The sequence below is a fragment of the Sphaeramia orbicularis genome, chromosome 16, assembly GCF_902148855.1.
Source record: "Sphaeramia orbicularis chromosome 16, fSphaOr1.1, whole genome shotgun sequence".
NCBI lineage: Eukaryota > Metazoa > Chordata > Actinopteri > Kurtiformes > Apogonidae > Sphaeramia > Sphaeramia orbicularis.
Window position 1 is genome coordinate 28,698,740 of NC_043972.1, and position 16,940 is coordinate 28,715,679.

The 16,940-nt window shown below is 38.1% G+C and overlaps 1 protein-coding gene across 3 annotated transcripts in view; it reads left to right on the top strand.

Moving 5' to 3' along the window:
• The window catches only part of sntb1 (syntrophin, basic 1), a 56,408-nt gene extending 43,938 nt beyond the window's left edge, over window positions 1-12,470 (top strand). The window contains exons 7-9 of one of the 3 annotated variants that reach the window (XR_003937767.1): window positions 5,005-5,234; window positions 10,028-11,611; window positions 11,652-12,470. Coding sequence is in view for 2 of the 3 variants with exons in the window: in XM_030158715.1 (XP_030014575.1) it covers window positions 5,005-5,234; window positions 10,028-10,120 (323 nt within the window). In the remaining variant the exon portion in view is untranslated. Of the gene's footprint in view, window positions 1-5,004; window positions 5,235-10,027 lie in introns of all 3 variants that reach the window. The other 2 variants (XM_030158716.1, XM_030158715.1) reach the window with 2 other exon arrangements.
• Window positions 12,471-16,940: the final 4,470 nt, after the last annotated feature.

Genomic DNA, 16,940 nt, shown 5'->3' on the forward strand with positions numbered 1-16,940 from the left:
CACAGAGAGAGAGACTGAAAGTTTCGTAAAGCTGCAGTGTCTGATTTGACACAAAATCCATGCCTTTTAGCATATTGTAAGTCAAGTGGTCTGAGAGAACATGAGACTTATGCATTTATGCCTTAGTTGTGTTTTTAGGCTGAAAATCCACTTCATAATGCAGGTTTCTGGCTGATCACAGGTGTTTCAGATAGGTAAGTGTGTTAAATATCTGATTGATAGCTAAAATTACTGATCAGATTCTGTCAGATATGACCTGGATACAAGGCTACTGCTCTACTCCATGTCTCAATTTCTATAACTGAATAAAACAACATCAAGCTCGTCTGTATTTATATTTAGCATTTTGATTCGGGCTCAGAGGAGAGAACTGCAGAAGAAAGGTGTATTTTCATATTCTTGTGTTTTTCTACCACATGATTTCATCTCTTGCAGCTCTACAGCCTACGACGTACAAGCCCTGTTGTTGTGACATCTTCCACATAGTGATTTGATCCATTGTTGATATAAAAACATGTATTATAACAGCTTTAATCGCAGCTTGTGAAGCTGATTTAGCGTACAGGTAGTTGGCAGAGACCAATGTAATGGAAATCTTTATTGCTTAGTATTGAATTTATGTCTAAAATGGATCCCATTACTTTTCTTGAACAGATTGATGTTAGCACCAAGCCCTCAGTTTCTTGTTGTTAAAAGTAGAAAAGTAATTTACACTTCCCTCAGAAGGAGTGTGATAATGAATACAAAGTGCACTCACTCATTTTTTTGCAGTTGCCACTTGAGGACTCATTGCGCTGACCTTGTCAGTGTTTCATCTGTGTAACATTGTGATAAATCATTGCGATGGTTTATTCACTGTCAAGCCTTGTGATGGGATTCACCCTGCAGATAGATGAAGTCTCAATCACTCACTGGGCAACAGGCCATTCTTGAATGGATTAGTCATTTATTCTCCTCTGAAATCAAATTTTACCATCACTTGGCCTGCATTATCACAGCCAAGGTGGCTTCAACTTTTTTTGAGGTCGTATTGACATTTTAAGTAATTAGCAGGGCAAGATATTGCATATTAGTCGCCGCATCAAGTTTAAGCTTCACTCCCCATCTGCTACATGCTCTCCGTTTGGATCCCATATGTGGTCTATATTTAATAATGTTAATTAACTTAAAATCAATAATGGAAAAAAAAAACCTTGAAAATGGACAGCGTGTTCTGAGACATTTAATCATATCAGATAACCTGCCTTACCAAATGAAGTCTGCCCTGTTGTGTGGTTTGCAAATATTAAAAAAAACAAAGCTCTTTTGAAAGTGAAGGAAATACTTTAAAATGCTGATTATAGTGAAAATTAGGCCTAATTATTCATCGTTTCAGGTTCTATTGTTTGCACTACCACTGACTTCTCATTGTTGCCTAGTGTGTGAGATTGATTCAGAGGTTGAATGCTGTAATGAGCGGGTAAACAGCTTAATGACTTCTAGCTCTGAATTGCTGTGTAGAGCTGTGACAACAATTTCACCACAGCGGTTGTGCTGAAATTAACCTGTTAACCTACTGTGACACCTGAAGTCGAGCACAGTGGGATGAGACTTCTAAAGCCTAATGCCGATGTCATTTAAAAGTTTGAAACAAGCGAAAGTGGAATTTTTGTCCTGTAATAACCTTTTAGCATTTCGCCTCGTTGTTATGGTAACCCTCACTCGCTGTTTCTCCGTCTCCCTCATTGATTCCACTTCTTGTCTCTGTCTCATCACTCTCGGCCCCTCACTCTCTCTCTTTCTCACTCTCTGCTTCTGTCTTTTCCACTCACCGTCATGTAGAAAGAAAGGCTTTTGTAACAGCCTGAAAAGCCCCTTTCTTTGTGTGTGTGTGAATGCGTTGTGGTGGGAAACCTGCTAGCTCCGCAGATCAAGGGTCTCAGGTAGAAGAGTAGGATTTCACATATGATTTTCACTCCAGAAAACTAGAAAGCTCTTTGTCTCATTTACAACTCCATTAGGTAGACGTTTGTCCTGTCAGACATCATTAGAATCAATTTACAGATTATGAGACATTTTCATCACAAAAGGGGGTTGTATAAAGGTGCATTTAAGCCTGTTTGGCTTTGTGTGTGTGCCTTATTAACAATTTTCCATTTCTCAAATTGTAATCAACCAGCCCCCGTTGTTTAAGGGTGTTGGGGAAAAAAAAAAGAGGAAGGATTAATGTACTGCTGTGCTGAGCCACACTAGCACTTCTTATATGTTGTTATGGCTTCAGAGAGAAGTAAATAAACGATCAGTGTCTGTGAATAGTGATGTTAAAAACTCAAGGAGACGAACAATCACAGAAGTATTTCAAAATCAATTTAGCTTCCATTGCTGTGTCTTGCAAGACATTATTGCATTCTTGTGCACTTTAACCCATCTATCTTCTGTTGTGTGAAGTAAATTAAACTTTCAGTCAGCAGGGTGTCTGTTTGACCAGTTGTGTGTGTGTGTGTTACTGTGTACATGTTTGCCAACGTCGGTTTCATAATCGTCTTTAGATAAAGCCAAACAAGAAGGGATTTAGTTGTGTAACGGGCGATTAGCATGGTTTGACTGACAATGCAATGAAGTAGTCACAGAATCAACTTGTTGGAGGTTCGACAGAAGCAGGCCACAGAACACCACAATACAGATTGTTGATATTCTCATGGCTGTAGAAGACGCACACTCCATGTTTGCATTAAGCCAGAAGATACACTCCTTTTTGTCAGCAGCTTGGAGAAATTATGCACAGTCTCATATGTACGATGTAAACACACACTCCCTCCCTGCAGCGAACATGTCACACACACACATCCTGCTCAGTCACTCGGCAAACAATGAAAAGATAACAGCTCGCGTTCTGTCTCTTTTTCACAAACACACCGCTCGCTGGATCAGATGTCGTCGGGTGAGAGTAGCTTATTCTGTAAATGAAGTTTTCAGCTTAGGGGCTTCATGTCTGCCGGAGGGGAGGTGGAAGAAGATGTGGAAGAAGAAGAAGAGGAGGGGGGACCGGGGTACTCTGATGTGAAGACTGTGAAAAATAAGACAAAATGCCGCTGTATCACACTGAGTGGAGATGAGACAAGTTTGTCATTAAAGCAGAAGAAAGTGAAGTAAATTGGGAGGGTAGATAAAGATGGTGTGCTCAGCTTTCAGCCAGACACGCTGAGATGAAATTACACCGGGCTTTCAGTGGGATGGTGTGCTCCTGAAGAGGAAAGTCTGTCACTGAAAACGGTGGTAAACGGTAATGTGTATTCTAAGTGAATAGATGTGGGACACAAATTAGAGAGTGAAGATGGCCCCTTTGATGAATAACAAGTACAACAGCAGAAAGAAATCACCGATCAATATATAACAGAACTGTGCAATACAGGGAACTTGAATCTAATACTATTTCTTCGTATAGAGTTTGCTGACTTTAAGAGAATGTTGGGTAAAGTGTGCAAATCAAGACAGAAATTTATCCTAAACTGATTTTGTCATTATTGTTGAGATCAGTTGTGTCCAGTTAAATGTACTGATGTATAATTTTTGACATTTCATCTTCAACGTTTTTTCACTGATAAACATTAAAGCAGCGTATGTATGCCGCAGTATGGCCGCAGCAGCAACAAACACAGAAACAGCTTCATTCCCTCTTGCTGCTGCGGCTGCGTGGAATTCCGAAAAGGCCTGAGTGATGGTTTGGCTTTGGTTTCGGTTAGGTATATACACAAACAGACAGCTTATGATGGAGTCAACTTCAAAGTTGTTCACTGTGAGGGAAGTGATTCAGTTGCATAATCACAGAAAGACTAATGGATTCATGATACTTAGGGTATCACTTGGGTTTTTCAGATTTGATGAAAAATTAGTGACAAACGTCATACACTGCTTTAAATATAAGTAAATAAAAAAATTGGTGATATATGATGACAAAAATGCTGACAAAAATGTACTCAGATTTTTATCAACCAATAAAATCAAAATGTTAAGAAGAGAAGAGATCCAGTCAAAAGTCCAATGTGATCTCAAGTGGACTGGACCAGTAAATTAATAGAAAACATAACGTGCACTTTTAATACAGACAGATGACAAAATGATTACAGTACCCCTCTGGCCAGAGTTGGCTGAGGGGTAAAAATTGGAGATGTCGTTATTACCCCCCCCCCCCCCCCCCCGAAGGAGCGGCAAGGGGTATTGTATTTTGGTTCAGTTTGTTTGTTTGTTTGTTAACAATCTAGCAGCAAAACTATTATTTGAATTCATCCCAAGTTGGGTTTATAGATTGCCAGTGACTCACAATAGATGTGATTACATTTTGGGAAAAGTAGGTCAAAGTTCAATTTTTTTATGAATTAAAAAAAAAAAAAATTCCATTTACTTATAATGGGCGAAATTTCGAATGTCTATAAAAAACATTAATTTTGTTTCAATTTACTTCAAACTTGGCACATATATAGAAGCAAGTGATATGCTGACATCAGCACACGCATAGACATGATGACATCAGCTGGATCGATGCCAAAATAAGCTACAATATGTGCGAGGGGTGGGGTTTGTTGTGTTGGCACCACTTGTTTGTAAGTTATTATGCTCTTTGTTTTAATGCAGTATAAAAATGCTAACAAATATCCTTTAAAAAATGTGAATAACTGGAACAACCATGAACAACCTGGCATTTCTTAAGAAAAATAAGTGCGATTTTAACAACATTGTGCCTCAGCTTTGTGGTTTACACATGTGCATTACAACTTACTGATCCCAGTGGATCTTCAAAGGTACAAAATCTTTAGTAAAAAGTATCTGGAACTAAAAAAATATAGCATTTAGTTTCATGATCAATATAACTTGTCTGTCAATGTCTTCTTTGTAATTTTTTTGTCATTTCTGTTTCATCGTTTGACACTTTTGCTATATGGTGTTTTTAGGCTGACAACTGTTACTGTTGTGCTCAATAAAAATTTAGGTACAAAAACAAGAAAACATTGTTCATTTGTGTTTCAGGTTGTCTTTACAGGGGTCAGGAGTGCAGACTGCTCATTCACTACGAACAGGGCTTTTCTGTTCTGGCGGAACCCAGACTGGAGGACGAGGCGGCTACGGAGGAGAGAGGAGCTCAAACCCCCACCAAGCCCCGGGTTCTCCTCTCCTACCCCTTCGAAAAACTCAAGATGTCCTCAGACGACGGCGTCCGCACACTTTCTTTGGACTTTGGAGGAAAGGAGGGGGAGATTGTGAGTGATTTCTGTTTTAAAGTGCTTTGTTTTGACACATGAAGTGAGATAATACACAGACACTCAGCTCTGGCAGGCACACAATATGTCCATGATTTGTCTTCAGTGTTCACAATCTACTGAAAATGAAAAAAATGGAAATGAAAAAAATGTTTTCTTCGCCCACCTTGGAATATGAAACAAGTGTTTGTATGTGATAGTTTGCCCGGCAGAGATAATGTGGCATCTTTTCAGTTTAGTTACAGAACAGTAGTTAAGACAAAACATTGGTGATAAAAATTTATTTTTCAATGGACTATGAAATTATCTGGCTTCAAGGCGCCATATGTTGATAATCTCAAAAGACATATTCTTTTATAGTATTGCTACTTCAGCTTTTAGAAATATAACTGTCTTTTTTCACATTTTTTGCTTTACAGGTTACACCAAAGGAAAAAACAACATCCCACATCAAACTTGCTTTGCTGTGGTCATGTACAACTCACAGTAAATAGAACAAGTTCATAGCTGCCCTCATGGGGTTTCAGCGAGCCCTCTGGGAAATGAAGCAAAAATATAAACTAAAGTACAAGTATCTAAGACAGGTGGAGGGAGGGTGGTGCAGCAGAAAGTAAATTACAGTACTTCATCACAAAATAACCCCTAAAATAAAATGCATTTCACACAGGTCGTGCTAGGCAAGAGCTTTGGAGAGTCGAGTTCTCTTTAAGAAAAAAAAAGAAAAAAGAAATGGGCTGTCGGATTCTTTAAGAGGTTTAATCATTTTGTACCTTATAGTAGCTCACCATATGGAAGCCTGTGTTTACAAGTGACTCTCAAAGTCATCAGAACCAATAACCAGCAGAGCACAAGCACGAGCATTACCGCTGCCCACTATGTGTGTGATTTCATCTTTTAAAGGTTTAAGATGTGAGTTTTCTGGTTTTACTCATAATACTGATGTGAATATTAATGTCAGTATCAGGGGGGTGAACAAGTAGTTCTTTTATCACCTTCCCCTGGCACTTATACAAACTGATTTTACCCAGGAAAACAGCATTGATGTTGCATCATTCATAAAGCTGTGGCACTTTGATTTACTGTATGCTGGAAAATAAAATGACAGTGAAAACTAAATTATTCACTTTCTTGGCTTATGAGGAGCTGAAACGTTTTATATCATTGGTGGTATCTGTGTATGTGACAGTCCATATAGCTCCGGATGAAACACCTGACAGACGTACTTGTGTTTGAATGCTCAGTATATGCTGAAAGCAATAAGCTGGGACTTTGATTCAAACCCTCTGTTGGCTACCTTAGCAGAACAGATTTGGTTTCTGTTACATTTTTTGAATTCCAGCTCCGTTATAGATGAGGTTTTATAAAAATCCCAAGGCGCTTGTGTATGTGGCTGATGGCTCATTAGCTCAGCATGAAAGTGGAATCAGCTGGGCCCTTTTTCTCTACAGCGTTGACTATATTGACATTACTTGGCAGAAACTATGTGTGTCTAATTTTGTCTCTAACACAGCTATTGACAGCTTATCTCGCCCATACAGAAAATAAAGCTTTGACTCAGCCAAACCATTGATAGTGCGTTGGAAAAGAGGAAGGACCACACAAACATTTTCTGTTGCCAGTGAGCAAAGAAAAGATCACAAAACAAAGTAGAAACAAAAGTACAATTACCCTAAACGTTAGCAGCATTTGTTGAGGCAATGCTGCACACACTCACAAATAAGTAGTAGCTTTTTCACATACATATTAATAGCATTTTAGCTCTTTGTTTAAAGTGCATATTAATTACTTTTTTGTATGACCATATTCTATAACTCATTAACTCTAAGCTTCTTTCTAATTAGTGCTTATTTAGAGTAAACAAGGATGTAGTCATATGGAATCCATATGTGCCAGTAACATTCTCCCTTAACAGCTCTTGATAAATACGATCTGTTCCTATGAAAGAAAATACAAAACTATAAAAATAATAAAGCTGCAGGATCCAAAATCAGAGGAAAAAAACGTCAGAAACACACACCATCTTTCTGCAGCTTTTGAATCCAAAGGCTAAATATGTGGGTGGGCTGAAGTTGTGTCATGCCTTTATGACCAAGTGAAGCACTTACCTAAGAATTTATATTGAGCGAGGGTGTAGAATCACGTTCAGATTGGGTCTGATGGGATCTAATCAGCAATTGGTATTTACAGCAGTCAACCACATATTTGACCCCTGTACCTGTATGAATACATCTGTGATTAGACAAAATCTGTATCACAGGGTAGATTTTCTGCAACATGAAAACACAGACACAGAGCAAACACAGGGTAGTCTCAAACTGTACAATATGTTCAGTAATATTTGTAGAATTTCAGCCTAATGTTACTAATATCTACCAAGAAATTCAGCTTTAATTGTGTCTAAATAAGTATAATTCATAACTGATGCACTAGTTGATGCTTATTGACTAAGTGTTATCACTTAAAGAGCTGAGATGTTACTAATATGTGCAACACTAGTTTACAAGTAAAATGCTTCCAAAATAACAGTACTGACACTTAAATGTGGTCACTAATTAAGAAAAATTTAGTCAAAAATTTTAGTTGTCTGGAATTTTGACCTAATATTGTATCTCGCATAGTATTAAATGCATAAATTATTGAGAGAATAGGTTTTACTCAAAAGAAATGTTTATTTATGATCAACGAGATCGACTTGTCTGCACATTAGAATGAATACATTCATGTTCAGCTCCATTTTAATATAAGGTTTATAAATCTATTATATAACAAGTGGTGCCAGGCACAACAAACCCCGCCCCTCACATGTATTGTATCTTATTTTGGCTTCAGTCCAGCATGTGTTGATGTCAGCATATCAATTGCCTCTATGTATGTGCCAAGTCTGAAGTAAATAGAAACAACATTGATGTTTTTATAAACATTTGAAATTCCATCCATTGTAAGTAAATGGGAGAAGAAAAAGATTTTAAAAATTCATAAAAAAATTTAAACTTTGACCTACTTTTCCCAAAATATAGTAAGGTCTATTCTGGGTCACTGGCAATGTATAAACCCAATTTGGTATGAATTCAACCAATAGTTTTGCTGCTAGAGTGTTAACAAACAAACCGAATCAGAAACAATACCCCTTGCCTTCCCCTCGGGGGGGCAGGGTAAATATACATACACTTGTGTATATGTAATAAAACTAAAATTCTATATCTTCTAAACATGAGCTAACCAGCCCTTTAGCCACCTGATTTCCAAATCATCTTATCAAAGTATGTAACATTTAGCACATTTTATCTCAGAAGAACAGAATTTCTAAAATAAAAAACTGTAGACCATTATCCATTGTAAAAGGAGAAACAAGTTAATGGTGATTATGTGTATGAAGGACTGAACAAAACAGCCTAAAAAGTTTCAGTCAGTCACACTAAATGTCAAATCATTAAAAATTATCATTATGTCAAGTTTACAGGCTAAATTGTTCTCCTGAGTGGAGGTTGAACAAAACAAATATTCATTATAGCTTAATTGTTTTTTGTCAGAACTGTAGAATATTTGACAAATCTGATTCAAAACAGGTTGATTAGACACTGTAACAATACAACATGCTGGCTGTGTTCTTCTCACCATAATGCCAGACTTCTGAGTGCTTTAGAAATATACTGTTATCTACAAAGTTGGAATAATTACGTTTTCACACTAATTGCTCTATTTATTTCTATTTCTACACATCAGTCATCACCTGTGACCGGTGAGTCCTAGTTACCCTTTATCAAGAATAAATCACATTGTCAGAATCGTTTCATGAGAAGAGGGTAAATGTTGTATTCCGACTTTATGGGCAATAGTGTAATAATAGTAATTTTGACATTCAGGAAAATAACCCTGCTACAATTATCATTTTTTGTTTTATCATCTGGTTCTGTGCACCTTCTAGTTTTACTACAAATTGAAATCCAGACTTGATAATCAGACAAGATATATATATATATATATATATATATATATATATATATATATATATATATATATATATATATATATATATATATATATATAAAATGTATACAAGTGCCCAAGTGATTATCCTGAGGGAACAAAAATAGACCATTAGTAGTAGTATATATCTTAAAACATCTCTAACTCAAAAATATAATTTGGAATATTTTAATTGGTCTCAATTAATTTATACCAGCTCCTGAACATCAGATTTTTTATTTTTTATTTATTTATTTTTTATGCAATGAAAGATTTTGCGATTTTGTGCTCTGGTTGTAAATGAGTAGATCTGCACTAAGCTTCACTGCACAGGGTGTGCTGCAGAGTAGATGTATTTGGTCTGTAAAACTTCCACAGTGTGAAATTTGGCCGAGTAAAGTACAGTTTTATGTGTGAATTTATAGGTTAAATCTCCCTATAGGCCTTAAGAACAGGATGTGAGTCATAGTGTGAGTGAAATCATCCACTGTTGACTCAAGCCATGAACAGAGTTTTGTTCACAGCGAGGTGGTTTATGTGTGTATACGTAAGTGCTTAGCTCTTGCTTGAAGTGTCTAATCCTTGCCTCTTGGGGAACTGTTGACAGAGGAGATAGTTTTGAATATATTTTTGAAGATTTCATGCGTTTTACAAACCCACTTTTTCCTCTATCCCTCCCCTGCCACTTCATCTCCATCATCCTTTTTGCTTTAATGAATTCTCAGATCTTTTAATCACACTGTCTCTTCTTTATCCTTATCATGTTATGCATTATTCTACCTCGTTGTGATTTTTTTTCTCTCTCTCTTTCTCCCCCCCCCCCCCAGCAGCTGGATCTTCACTCCTGTCCGAAGCCCATCGTCTTCATCCTACACTCCTTCCTCTCTGCTAAAATCTCCCGTCTGGGTCTGGTGGCCTGACAGTTTCTCAGAAGGGACCACCTATGAAAAAAAACAAAAAAACAAAAACCCTCGTTTCTCCTCCACCACTCTGCAGACTGCATGCAGTACACCACCTCAAATTCTTTCAGTTGGGGACCCAAGCTGAGTGAATGTAGCCTCTCCCTTGAAAATAAACTATTTTGGGTCTCAAACTCCCAGTTGAAGATGTACCGGAGACACCAGTCCAGACTGGGTTTGCTGAGAGTAATTTGTTTTTGAAAGACAGGATATTCTGGGATGAACCTTTCTTTTTAAGGGCTGAAAGAACGTCGGCTGGAGAACCACAAAAACAACAACAACAATTGGCCAGAAGCGGTGGGATGATGTAGAAGAAGAGAGAACCAGACTGGGCATTACTGTCACATCAAGGGTCAGAAGGACTGGATATGTGTAGCAAGACTAAGATTAATTCACTTTTAATTAAATCAAAATCTAACACAACTGTCTTCCATTTACCAGTTAATTAATTTATTCACCATTAGCTCTGCAACACTGTTCTGAACTTCACCTCATATTCATTTGTCTTCACCAAACACTTGACACAGTATGGAAAGACTACATGCATATTTGCTTTGTTGGTGATCCCTGAGATGTCAGCATCGATCATTGAAAGTTAGAGGCACAACTGGCTGCGTAGTTTCCGAAAAAGTCCAATTTCAACATGTCACGTTAATCTTAAAACTTCGGATTGAGTGACCGTGCTGTGGTCAAATGATTTCAATGCTTGATTGAGTTGACAGCCATCCAAGTCCTGAAACACTGGTTTAATTTACATGAATTAGAACGTACTCGCTTGGATTCATTGTCAATTTTTAATGTCATGTCCTATTTACAAGTTAAAACATGGAAAGAATATACATATGTATCATGATAAAGTTGATCGCAGCCATGTGGAAATCACTGAGGGTTTTTGATTACAAAAAAGTTCAATATGTAACATTGGTGTGTGTTTTTACAGGAAGTTTGTGGTGGTCTCTGTCGTGATGGGAGTCTGCTAATAGTTGGTGTATTCCCATAAATGTATTATAATATTGATATTGGAATTTTGTGCTGGAAAATGGAAACGGAAGAATGGTGGCCCAATTGATGTGTTTTTTGTTGTTTTTCAGCAAAAGTCTACATGTGAAAAGAAGAAATTGAAACACGTCAGCCCTGCGATGAATTGGCGACTTGTCCAGGGTGTACCCTGCCTTCACCCATAAGTAGTTGGGATAGGCTTCAGCTTTAGAGAGGATAAAGCAGGTTCAGATGATGAATGAATGAATGAAATAGAAACACCTTTTTTGAATGAATTTTGATATAGCAAACACTTAACTCATGATCTTTCCAGACAAAGTGTGAAAACATGTCTGACAGTACAACAGTTAGTGAGGAGAAGGAAATACTCCTCTGTCTAATCCTTGGAAAAAGACATTATAGTCATTTTAGATGGAAAAGTACGGAATAGGATTAGGGCCAATAAAAATTAAGGTCCAATATATGTTTTTTATTATTATGAGAAAAAAGTCAGAAACCCTAGATTAAAGACAGAATTTTGACTTTTTTTCTCAGATGAGCAAAAAGTGAGTGAATGTTATGTTTAAAAACTTGTGTAGGTAAATTTGAAGAAAAAGCCGCTGGTATCTGTTTCCCTCCCTTTCGCTCATTTATTAGTGAAATGGCTTCCTTCGGAACCCCTCGGATGCGTAAACAGTCACCTAAATCTGTCATTATGTCAGCCTGCTGTTCTCCTCCTGCATGCCATGAAGCAAAAGTGATACTCCCTAAATGTCAGAGAAAAAAAAGGATTCTGAGAAAAAAAATTTGAATTCTGACTTGAAACTCAAAATTCTGACTTTTTTCTCAGAATAATAATAAATATATTGGACCTTTTTTCCCCAGTGGCCCTCCTTCTCTTCTGTAGAAAAGAAACAACAGAATGCTGTATTTCTATTTATTGGAGCCATGTGTGATGAAACCTACAGCGCTACCTGTTGACGGCACAACGCAGCCTAGGTTTTTTGCTCATAACAAGGAAACACATAATTTGCATTTTCATATTTGCAGCTTTTCAAAAGTTTTCTTCAAATTTGCTTGACATTTTATGGGAACACAGCCGGTATCTGGTGTTTAATAGAAACAGAGTGGAACCATGAAAGACCTTGAAAGTGAGCATATTTTCACATTAAAACTAAAGTGCAGAAACATCAACAACCGAATGGCTTCCAGCACAAAACAGACTCAAACACAAACTTCACAAAAGCACATAAGCGCCTGACAAATCTTACATAATGAATCTATAAGACAAAGGAATATGGAGATGTGTATGATTACCTGACTATGAAAAACAGAACTAACAATCATATTATCATGATGCTGTATGTGAACTTTAACGCAGACATCCAGACTCCTCTATCCTGCAGCAGACAAGTGAGGCTAGTTTTTGTTTCTCTTGGATGTTCTACACCAGATCAGATCTTTCTGACATGACTGGATGCCAGGTCCTTCCCCATCTTTTAGATTAGTAAAAAAATAAACTAAATTTTGAGTATTTAATCATAACAATCACAGGATGAGCGTGAAGCAACTTGACTTGTGTGATGGTTACATTCAGTTTCTGACTCAACCAGCAATAGTTTAGCATTTGCTTTGTTTTATCATAATCACATACACATTTCCGTTGTCCATTTACACACATCACTGTGAAAAATTATTTGAACATTGTGATACTACCATACTATAGAAGAAATATCATGTTGTGTTGATATTAAATGGTAGTGGACGCTTTGTAACACTTTCCGAGAAGAATTCAGCACTTACTGATGACCTCAAGTGGAGAAAATCCCTTCTGACTAAAGGTTGCTTTGATATGTAGAACACTCTGATGCCTTTGGCAGCTAATGTACTGTCACTCAGAATGATAAAGCTTATTTTTTAACTAAATCTGTGCACATAAATCATGTATTTAACAAAAATGACAGTGTGAGTTTGTTTTTATTGCCTGTTTTCTTGATTTTTTTTTCATGTATTAATACAACAATACAACAGAAATTAACGGAGACGGTGTTAGAAACGTGGGCTGGGGAGGTTTTTATATTCAGTTCAGTCATTAAATCGTAAATGACGCCCACAGGTAGATTGCTAATGATACTGTCTCTTGACTAAAATGAACTTAACTCTAATGGAAACAAAAAGACTCTGCAGTGCAACAAAAAGGCTCTATTTTCTTTTTTCAGTAAGAGTTTAGATAAAAGGTGGAGGTGCACTAATTTACTGTGCACAGAGCTTGGTTTGGGGAATGTTTTATTGACCAGCTCAGCAGAAAGGACTTATGTCTTTAGCCAAAAAGCTTGAGAATAATTGAGTTGTAGGCAGAGCTTAACACAATTGTAAGGCTTGACATTGTTTACTCCGCTTGTTAACTCCAGGGTAATGAGCTGGCATCTCTCTGGGTCTCTCACACTCCCACAGCCACAGATGGACGGACACAGCTGAGATACTGACGATGAGTATTTTAGACCTGAAACACGGTCATAACTCTTCACATTGCTCATGAGCTGACATTGATTTCCAGCAGATTTCCATCGGTTTCTCATCTCTCTGTTAATTTCTGTTCTTCTTACAGTAACACTCAAGCCAATATTGGATTAAATCAAAAATCTCAGTTGGAAACTTAACAGTGAGAGCTCCCTCTAGGTCAAGCTCCCCACTGAGACAGACAGAGAGATGTTTTGGCAAGGCAAGGATGTGAATGTGCCAATCTGAAGACCTGAAATCACACACACACACACACAGAGGGCATTTTTATATTTCAACAGGGAAGCACATAGGAACATGTACTCTCAGTAGTAGTCTGCTCTCCTGTTGAGACAGGCTGGGAGAGAAGGCCGTATTGACTGAGGCTGTTAGCTTTTCACTGCGAGGGTCTGGACAAAAGCCAAATCGATCAGCAATCAGCCATAAACCCTGGGGTGAGTGTGGGCTTGCATGTGTGTAAGATAATAACCATCTCGACTTGTGAACAACGAATACTCTCCTCGGTGAAATGCAAATACTCAATCCTCTGTGGTTTTTATTTTGTTTGCGTGTGTGTATTTGAAGGGGTTGTGAATGAATGGCTTTTCTTTTGGCTCAGTCTACTGTTGCATTCCTCAGCTCTGGCAGGTCTTTACATGCTCAGGACCGCCTGTTTGCATGTGTGTGTTTGTGTCATTGCATGTTTTGTGACTGCCGCAACTGTCTTCACTTAAGTTTTAGAGTAAACAATGTGGCCATTGAGAGGGCTGGACCAAATACTCTCATGATTAAAGACTCCCCCTGTCATCCTGAAAGTGATAACCTCACAGAGATGAGATGAAGAACCCAGGTTCTTTTGCAGCAAGGGGAGAGAGTTAAATAAATATAATGGGTGGGTTCTGTAAAGTGGTGGGGAGTTGTTCTTTATAAAAAGAACCAGCAGAAAGGAGACGAATCAACCTCAAAGAGTAGTCGAACTTTACTTTTCAACTTCTCATGTTACAATACAGCACATACACTGATCAACCATAATATTCTAACCCAGTGGTTTTCAACCATGGGGTCACCTGAAATTTCTAGAAATTGATAAAACTAAAAAAATAAAACTTACTAATAAAAAATATATGGTGAGTTGACAGAGACAATCACAATCCATAATAGATGTGACAAACTGAAGCTGAAACTGAAGCACTGTGGTACTGTTTATCTTTCAAATGTTCATTGTGGTCGGTTTCAGATGCTGCAGATCTTTCATAATTCATAGTTAAAGTTATTGTTTGTTTAATATTAATTGTCAGCCTTGTAAATCCAAGCAGGACTGACTGTGCAGTAATCTACACCTGGCTTTTCTGCCTCCGTCCATAATAATATACATTATATAGATTAAATGTCATCTAAAATTAATGTTTATTTAGAACATAGTATAGCAAACTATTACATGATCAGAAACAAATTAATTTTAGGAAAAAAAATGTCTCCGTTTTGAATGTCTGGGGTCGCCAGGAATTGTGATGTTAAAACAGTCACAAGCCAAAAACGGTTGGAAACCACTGTTCTAATCACTGACAGAAGTGGTAATAATATTGATTATTTCACCTCAATGGCACCTTTCAATAGGTTGGATATATTAGGCAGCAAGGGAACAGTTAGTCCTCGGAGCAGCACAATGAGCAACCGGAACCGAATGACTTTGACCAGGTTCAAGGTGGGGACTGGGTCAGAGCATCTCCACAACTGCAGGTCTTGTTGGGTGTTTCCTGGTCTGCAGTGGTTAGTACTGACCAAAAATGGACTAAGGAAGGACATCCCAATCTCAGGACAACTGATCACCTGTGGAAGGTGTTGGACAAATAAATCCGATCCATGGAATTGCACATCTCAACTTCCAGGACTTCAGGGATCTGCCGCTCATGTCTTATCCTGCCTTCACGTGCTATGGGAATTATGGTAAATATTTGCCGTGACTGTCTCCTCACGGTGTATTTTCCACCGGAGAATTGGGAAAAAATTTGATACATGAGCTTCCGAGATGAAAATAACCTTTAAACTTTTCAGCATGGTAGAGGGCAACGGGATTGTTACCCTCGGCCCTTGTCACACAGTATTGTCATCAGTTCATCGTCTGTCTGTCCATCCATCCCTATGTGCAAAAACTTTGGCGTGGACTGAAGGCTGAGGGTTTTCAACTGTGGGCACGTTATGTTTAATGTTGTGCTACTCTTAGCTGATGATTTTCCATTTATATCATACACAATTTGCAAAAAAAATTTACAAAAAAAATTTAAATGCTGTCGCAGATGAAATAACACATCCAAAAGTCTTTTGCCCAAGTAGTAGGTTAATGATAAATTGCATATCAGCCATTTTTCATTTTGATACAACAACAAAAGCACTTGAACACAACGCACTTGTAATTTTGAATTAACTAGAGGAAAGGATTCACTTCCCAATAGCACGTGAAGGCAGCATTGGTCCAAATACCACAGCACACCTTCAGAGGTCTGGTGGAGTCTAGGACTCAGGTTGGAGGTGTTTTAATGGACAAAGGGGAACCTACACAATATTAAACAGGTTGTAATAATGATCTGCTCCCACAGATCCTCAGTTGGTTGTGATCTGGTTGTTCTTTAGACACTTTTGGTAGGTACTAACCACTTTACCCTGGGAAAGAACAACAAGAGCTGAGGATCCTCTGGCCCATCACAATTTCCCCCTTGTCAAACTTGCTCAGATCCCTACTTTTGCCCATTTTGCTGTTTCTTAAATGTCAACTTTGATGTGTACACTGCAAAAAATTATTTCTAAGAAAGTGAAAAAGGCTTTATTTCTACCTCCACGTACCTCAGATCTAGTTCTGAATAATGCTCTCCATCAGGTCTGAGCCATAAATTATTACACATTTGCACTCCTCTGCTGTTTATATTTTCTTTAATGCTGGCGAATGTCATTTTATTTTACTTCATTAATGCCAACCCAAACTTCCACATTGCTGCGTCGTGCCCTGCAAGAAGCCGGGCTCCAGGCTCCAAACGCCGGCTCCTGTCAGGCTAGGCCAAGACAAACGTCCTGCCCCCTCAAATGAAAGTTTGCGAAGATTCAGGAAGTAGGGAAAAGATAAATGAGCATAAAGTTTCACTTTCACTTCTGCAGGGGGGTACGGACTGCATCGCCCTGTACCCCCATAGTATTATTGACCCTTTGCACATTACATCACGCTCTGTTTGCGCCGCAAACCAGCGCCATGACAGACAGCGGAAGTGTCGGAATGCACACTGAACGGCAAAGCGGCTATTATCAAATTTGA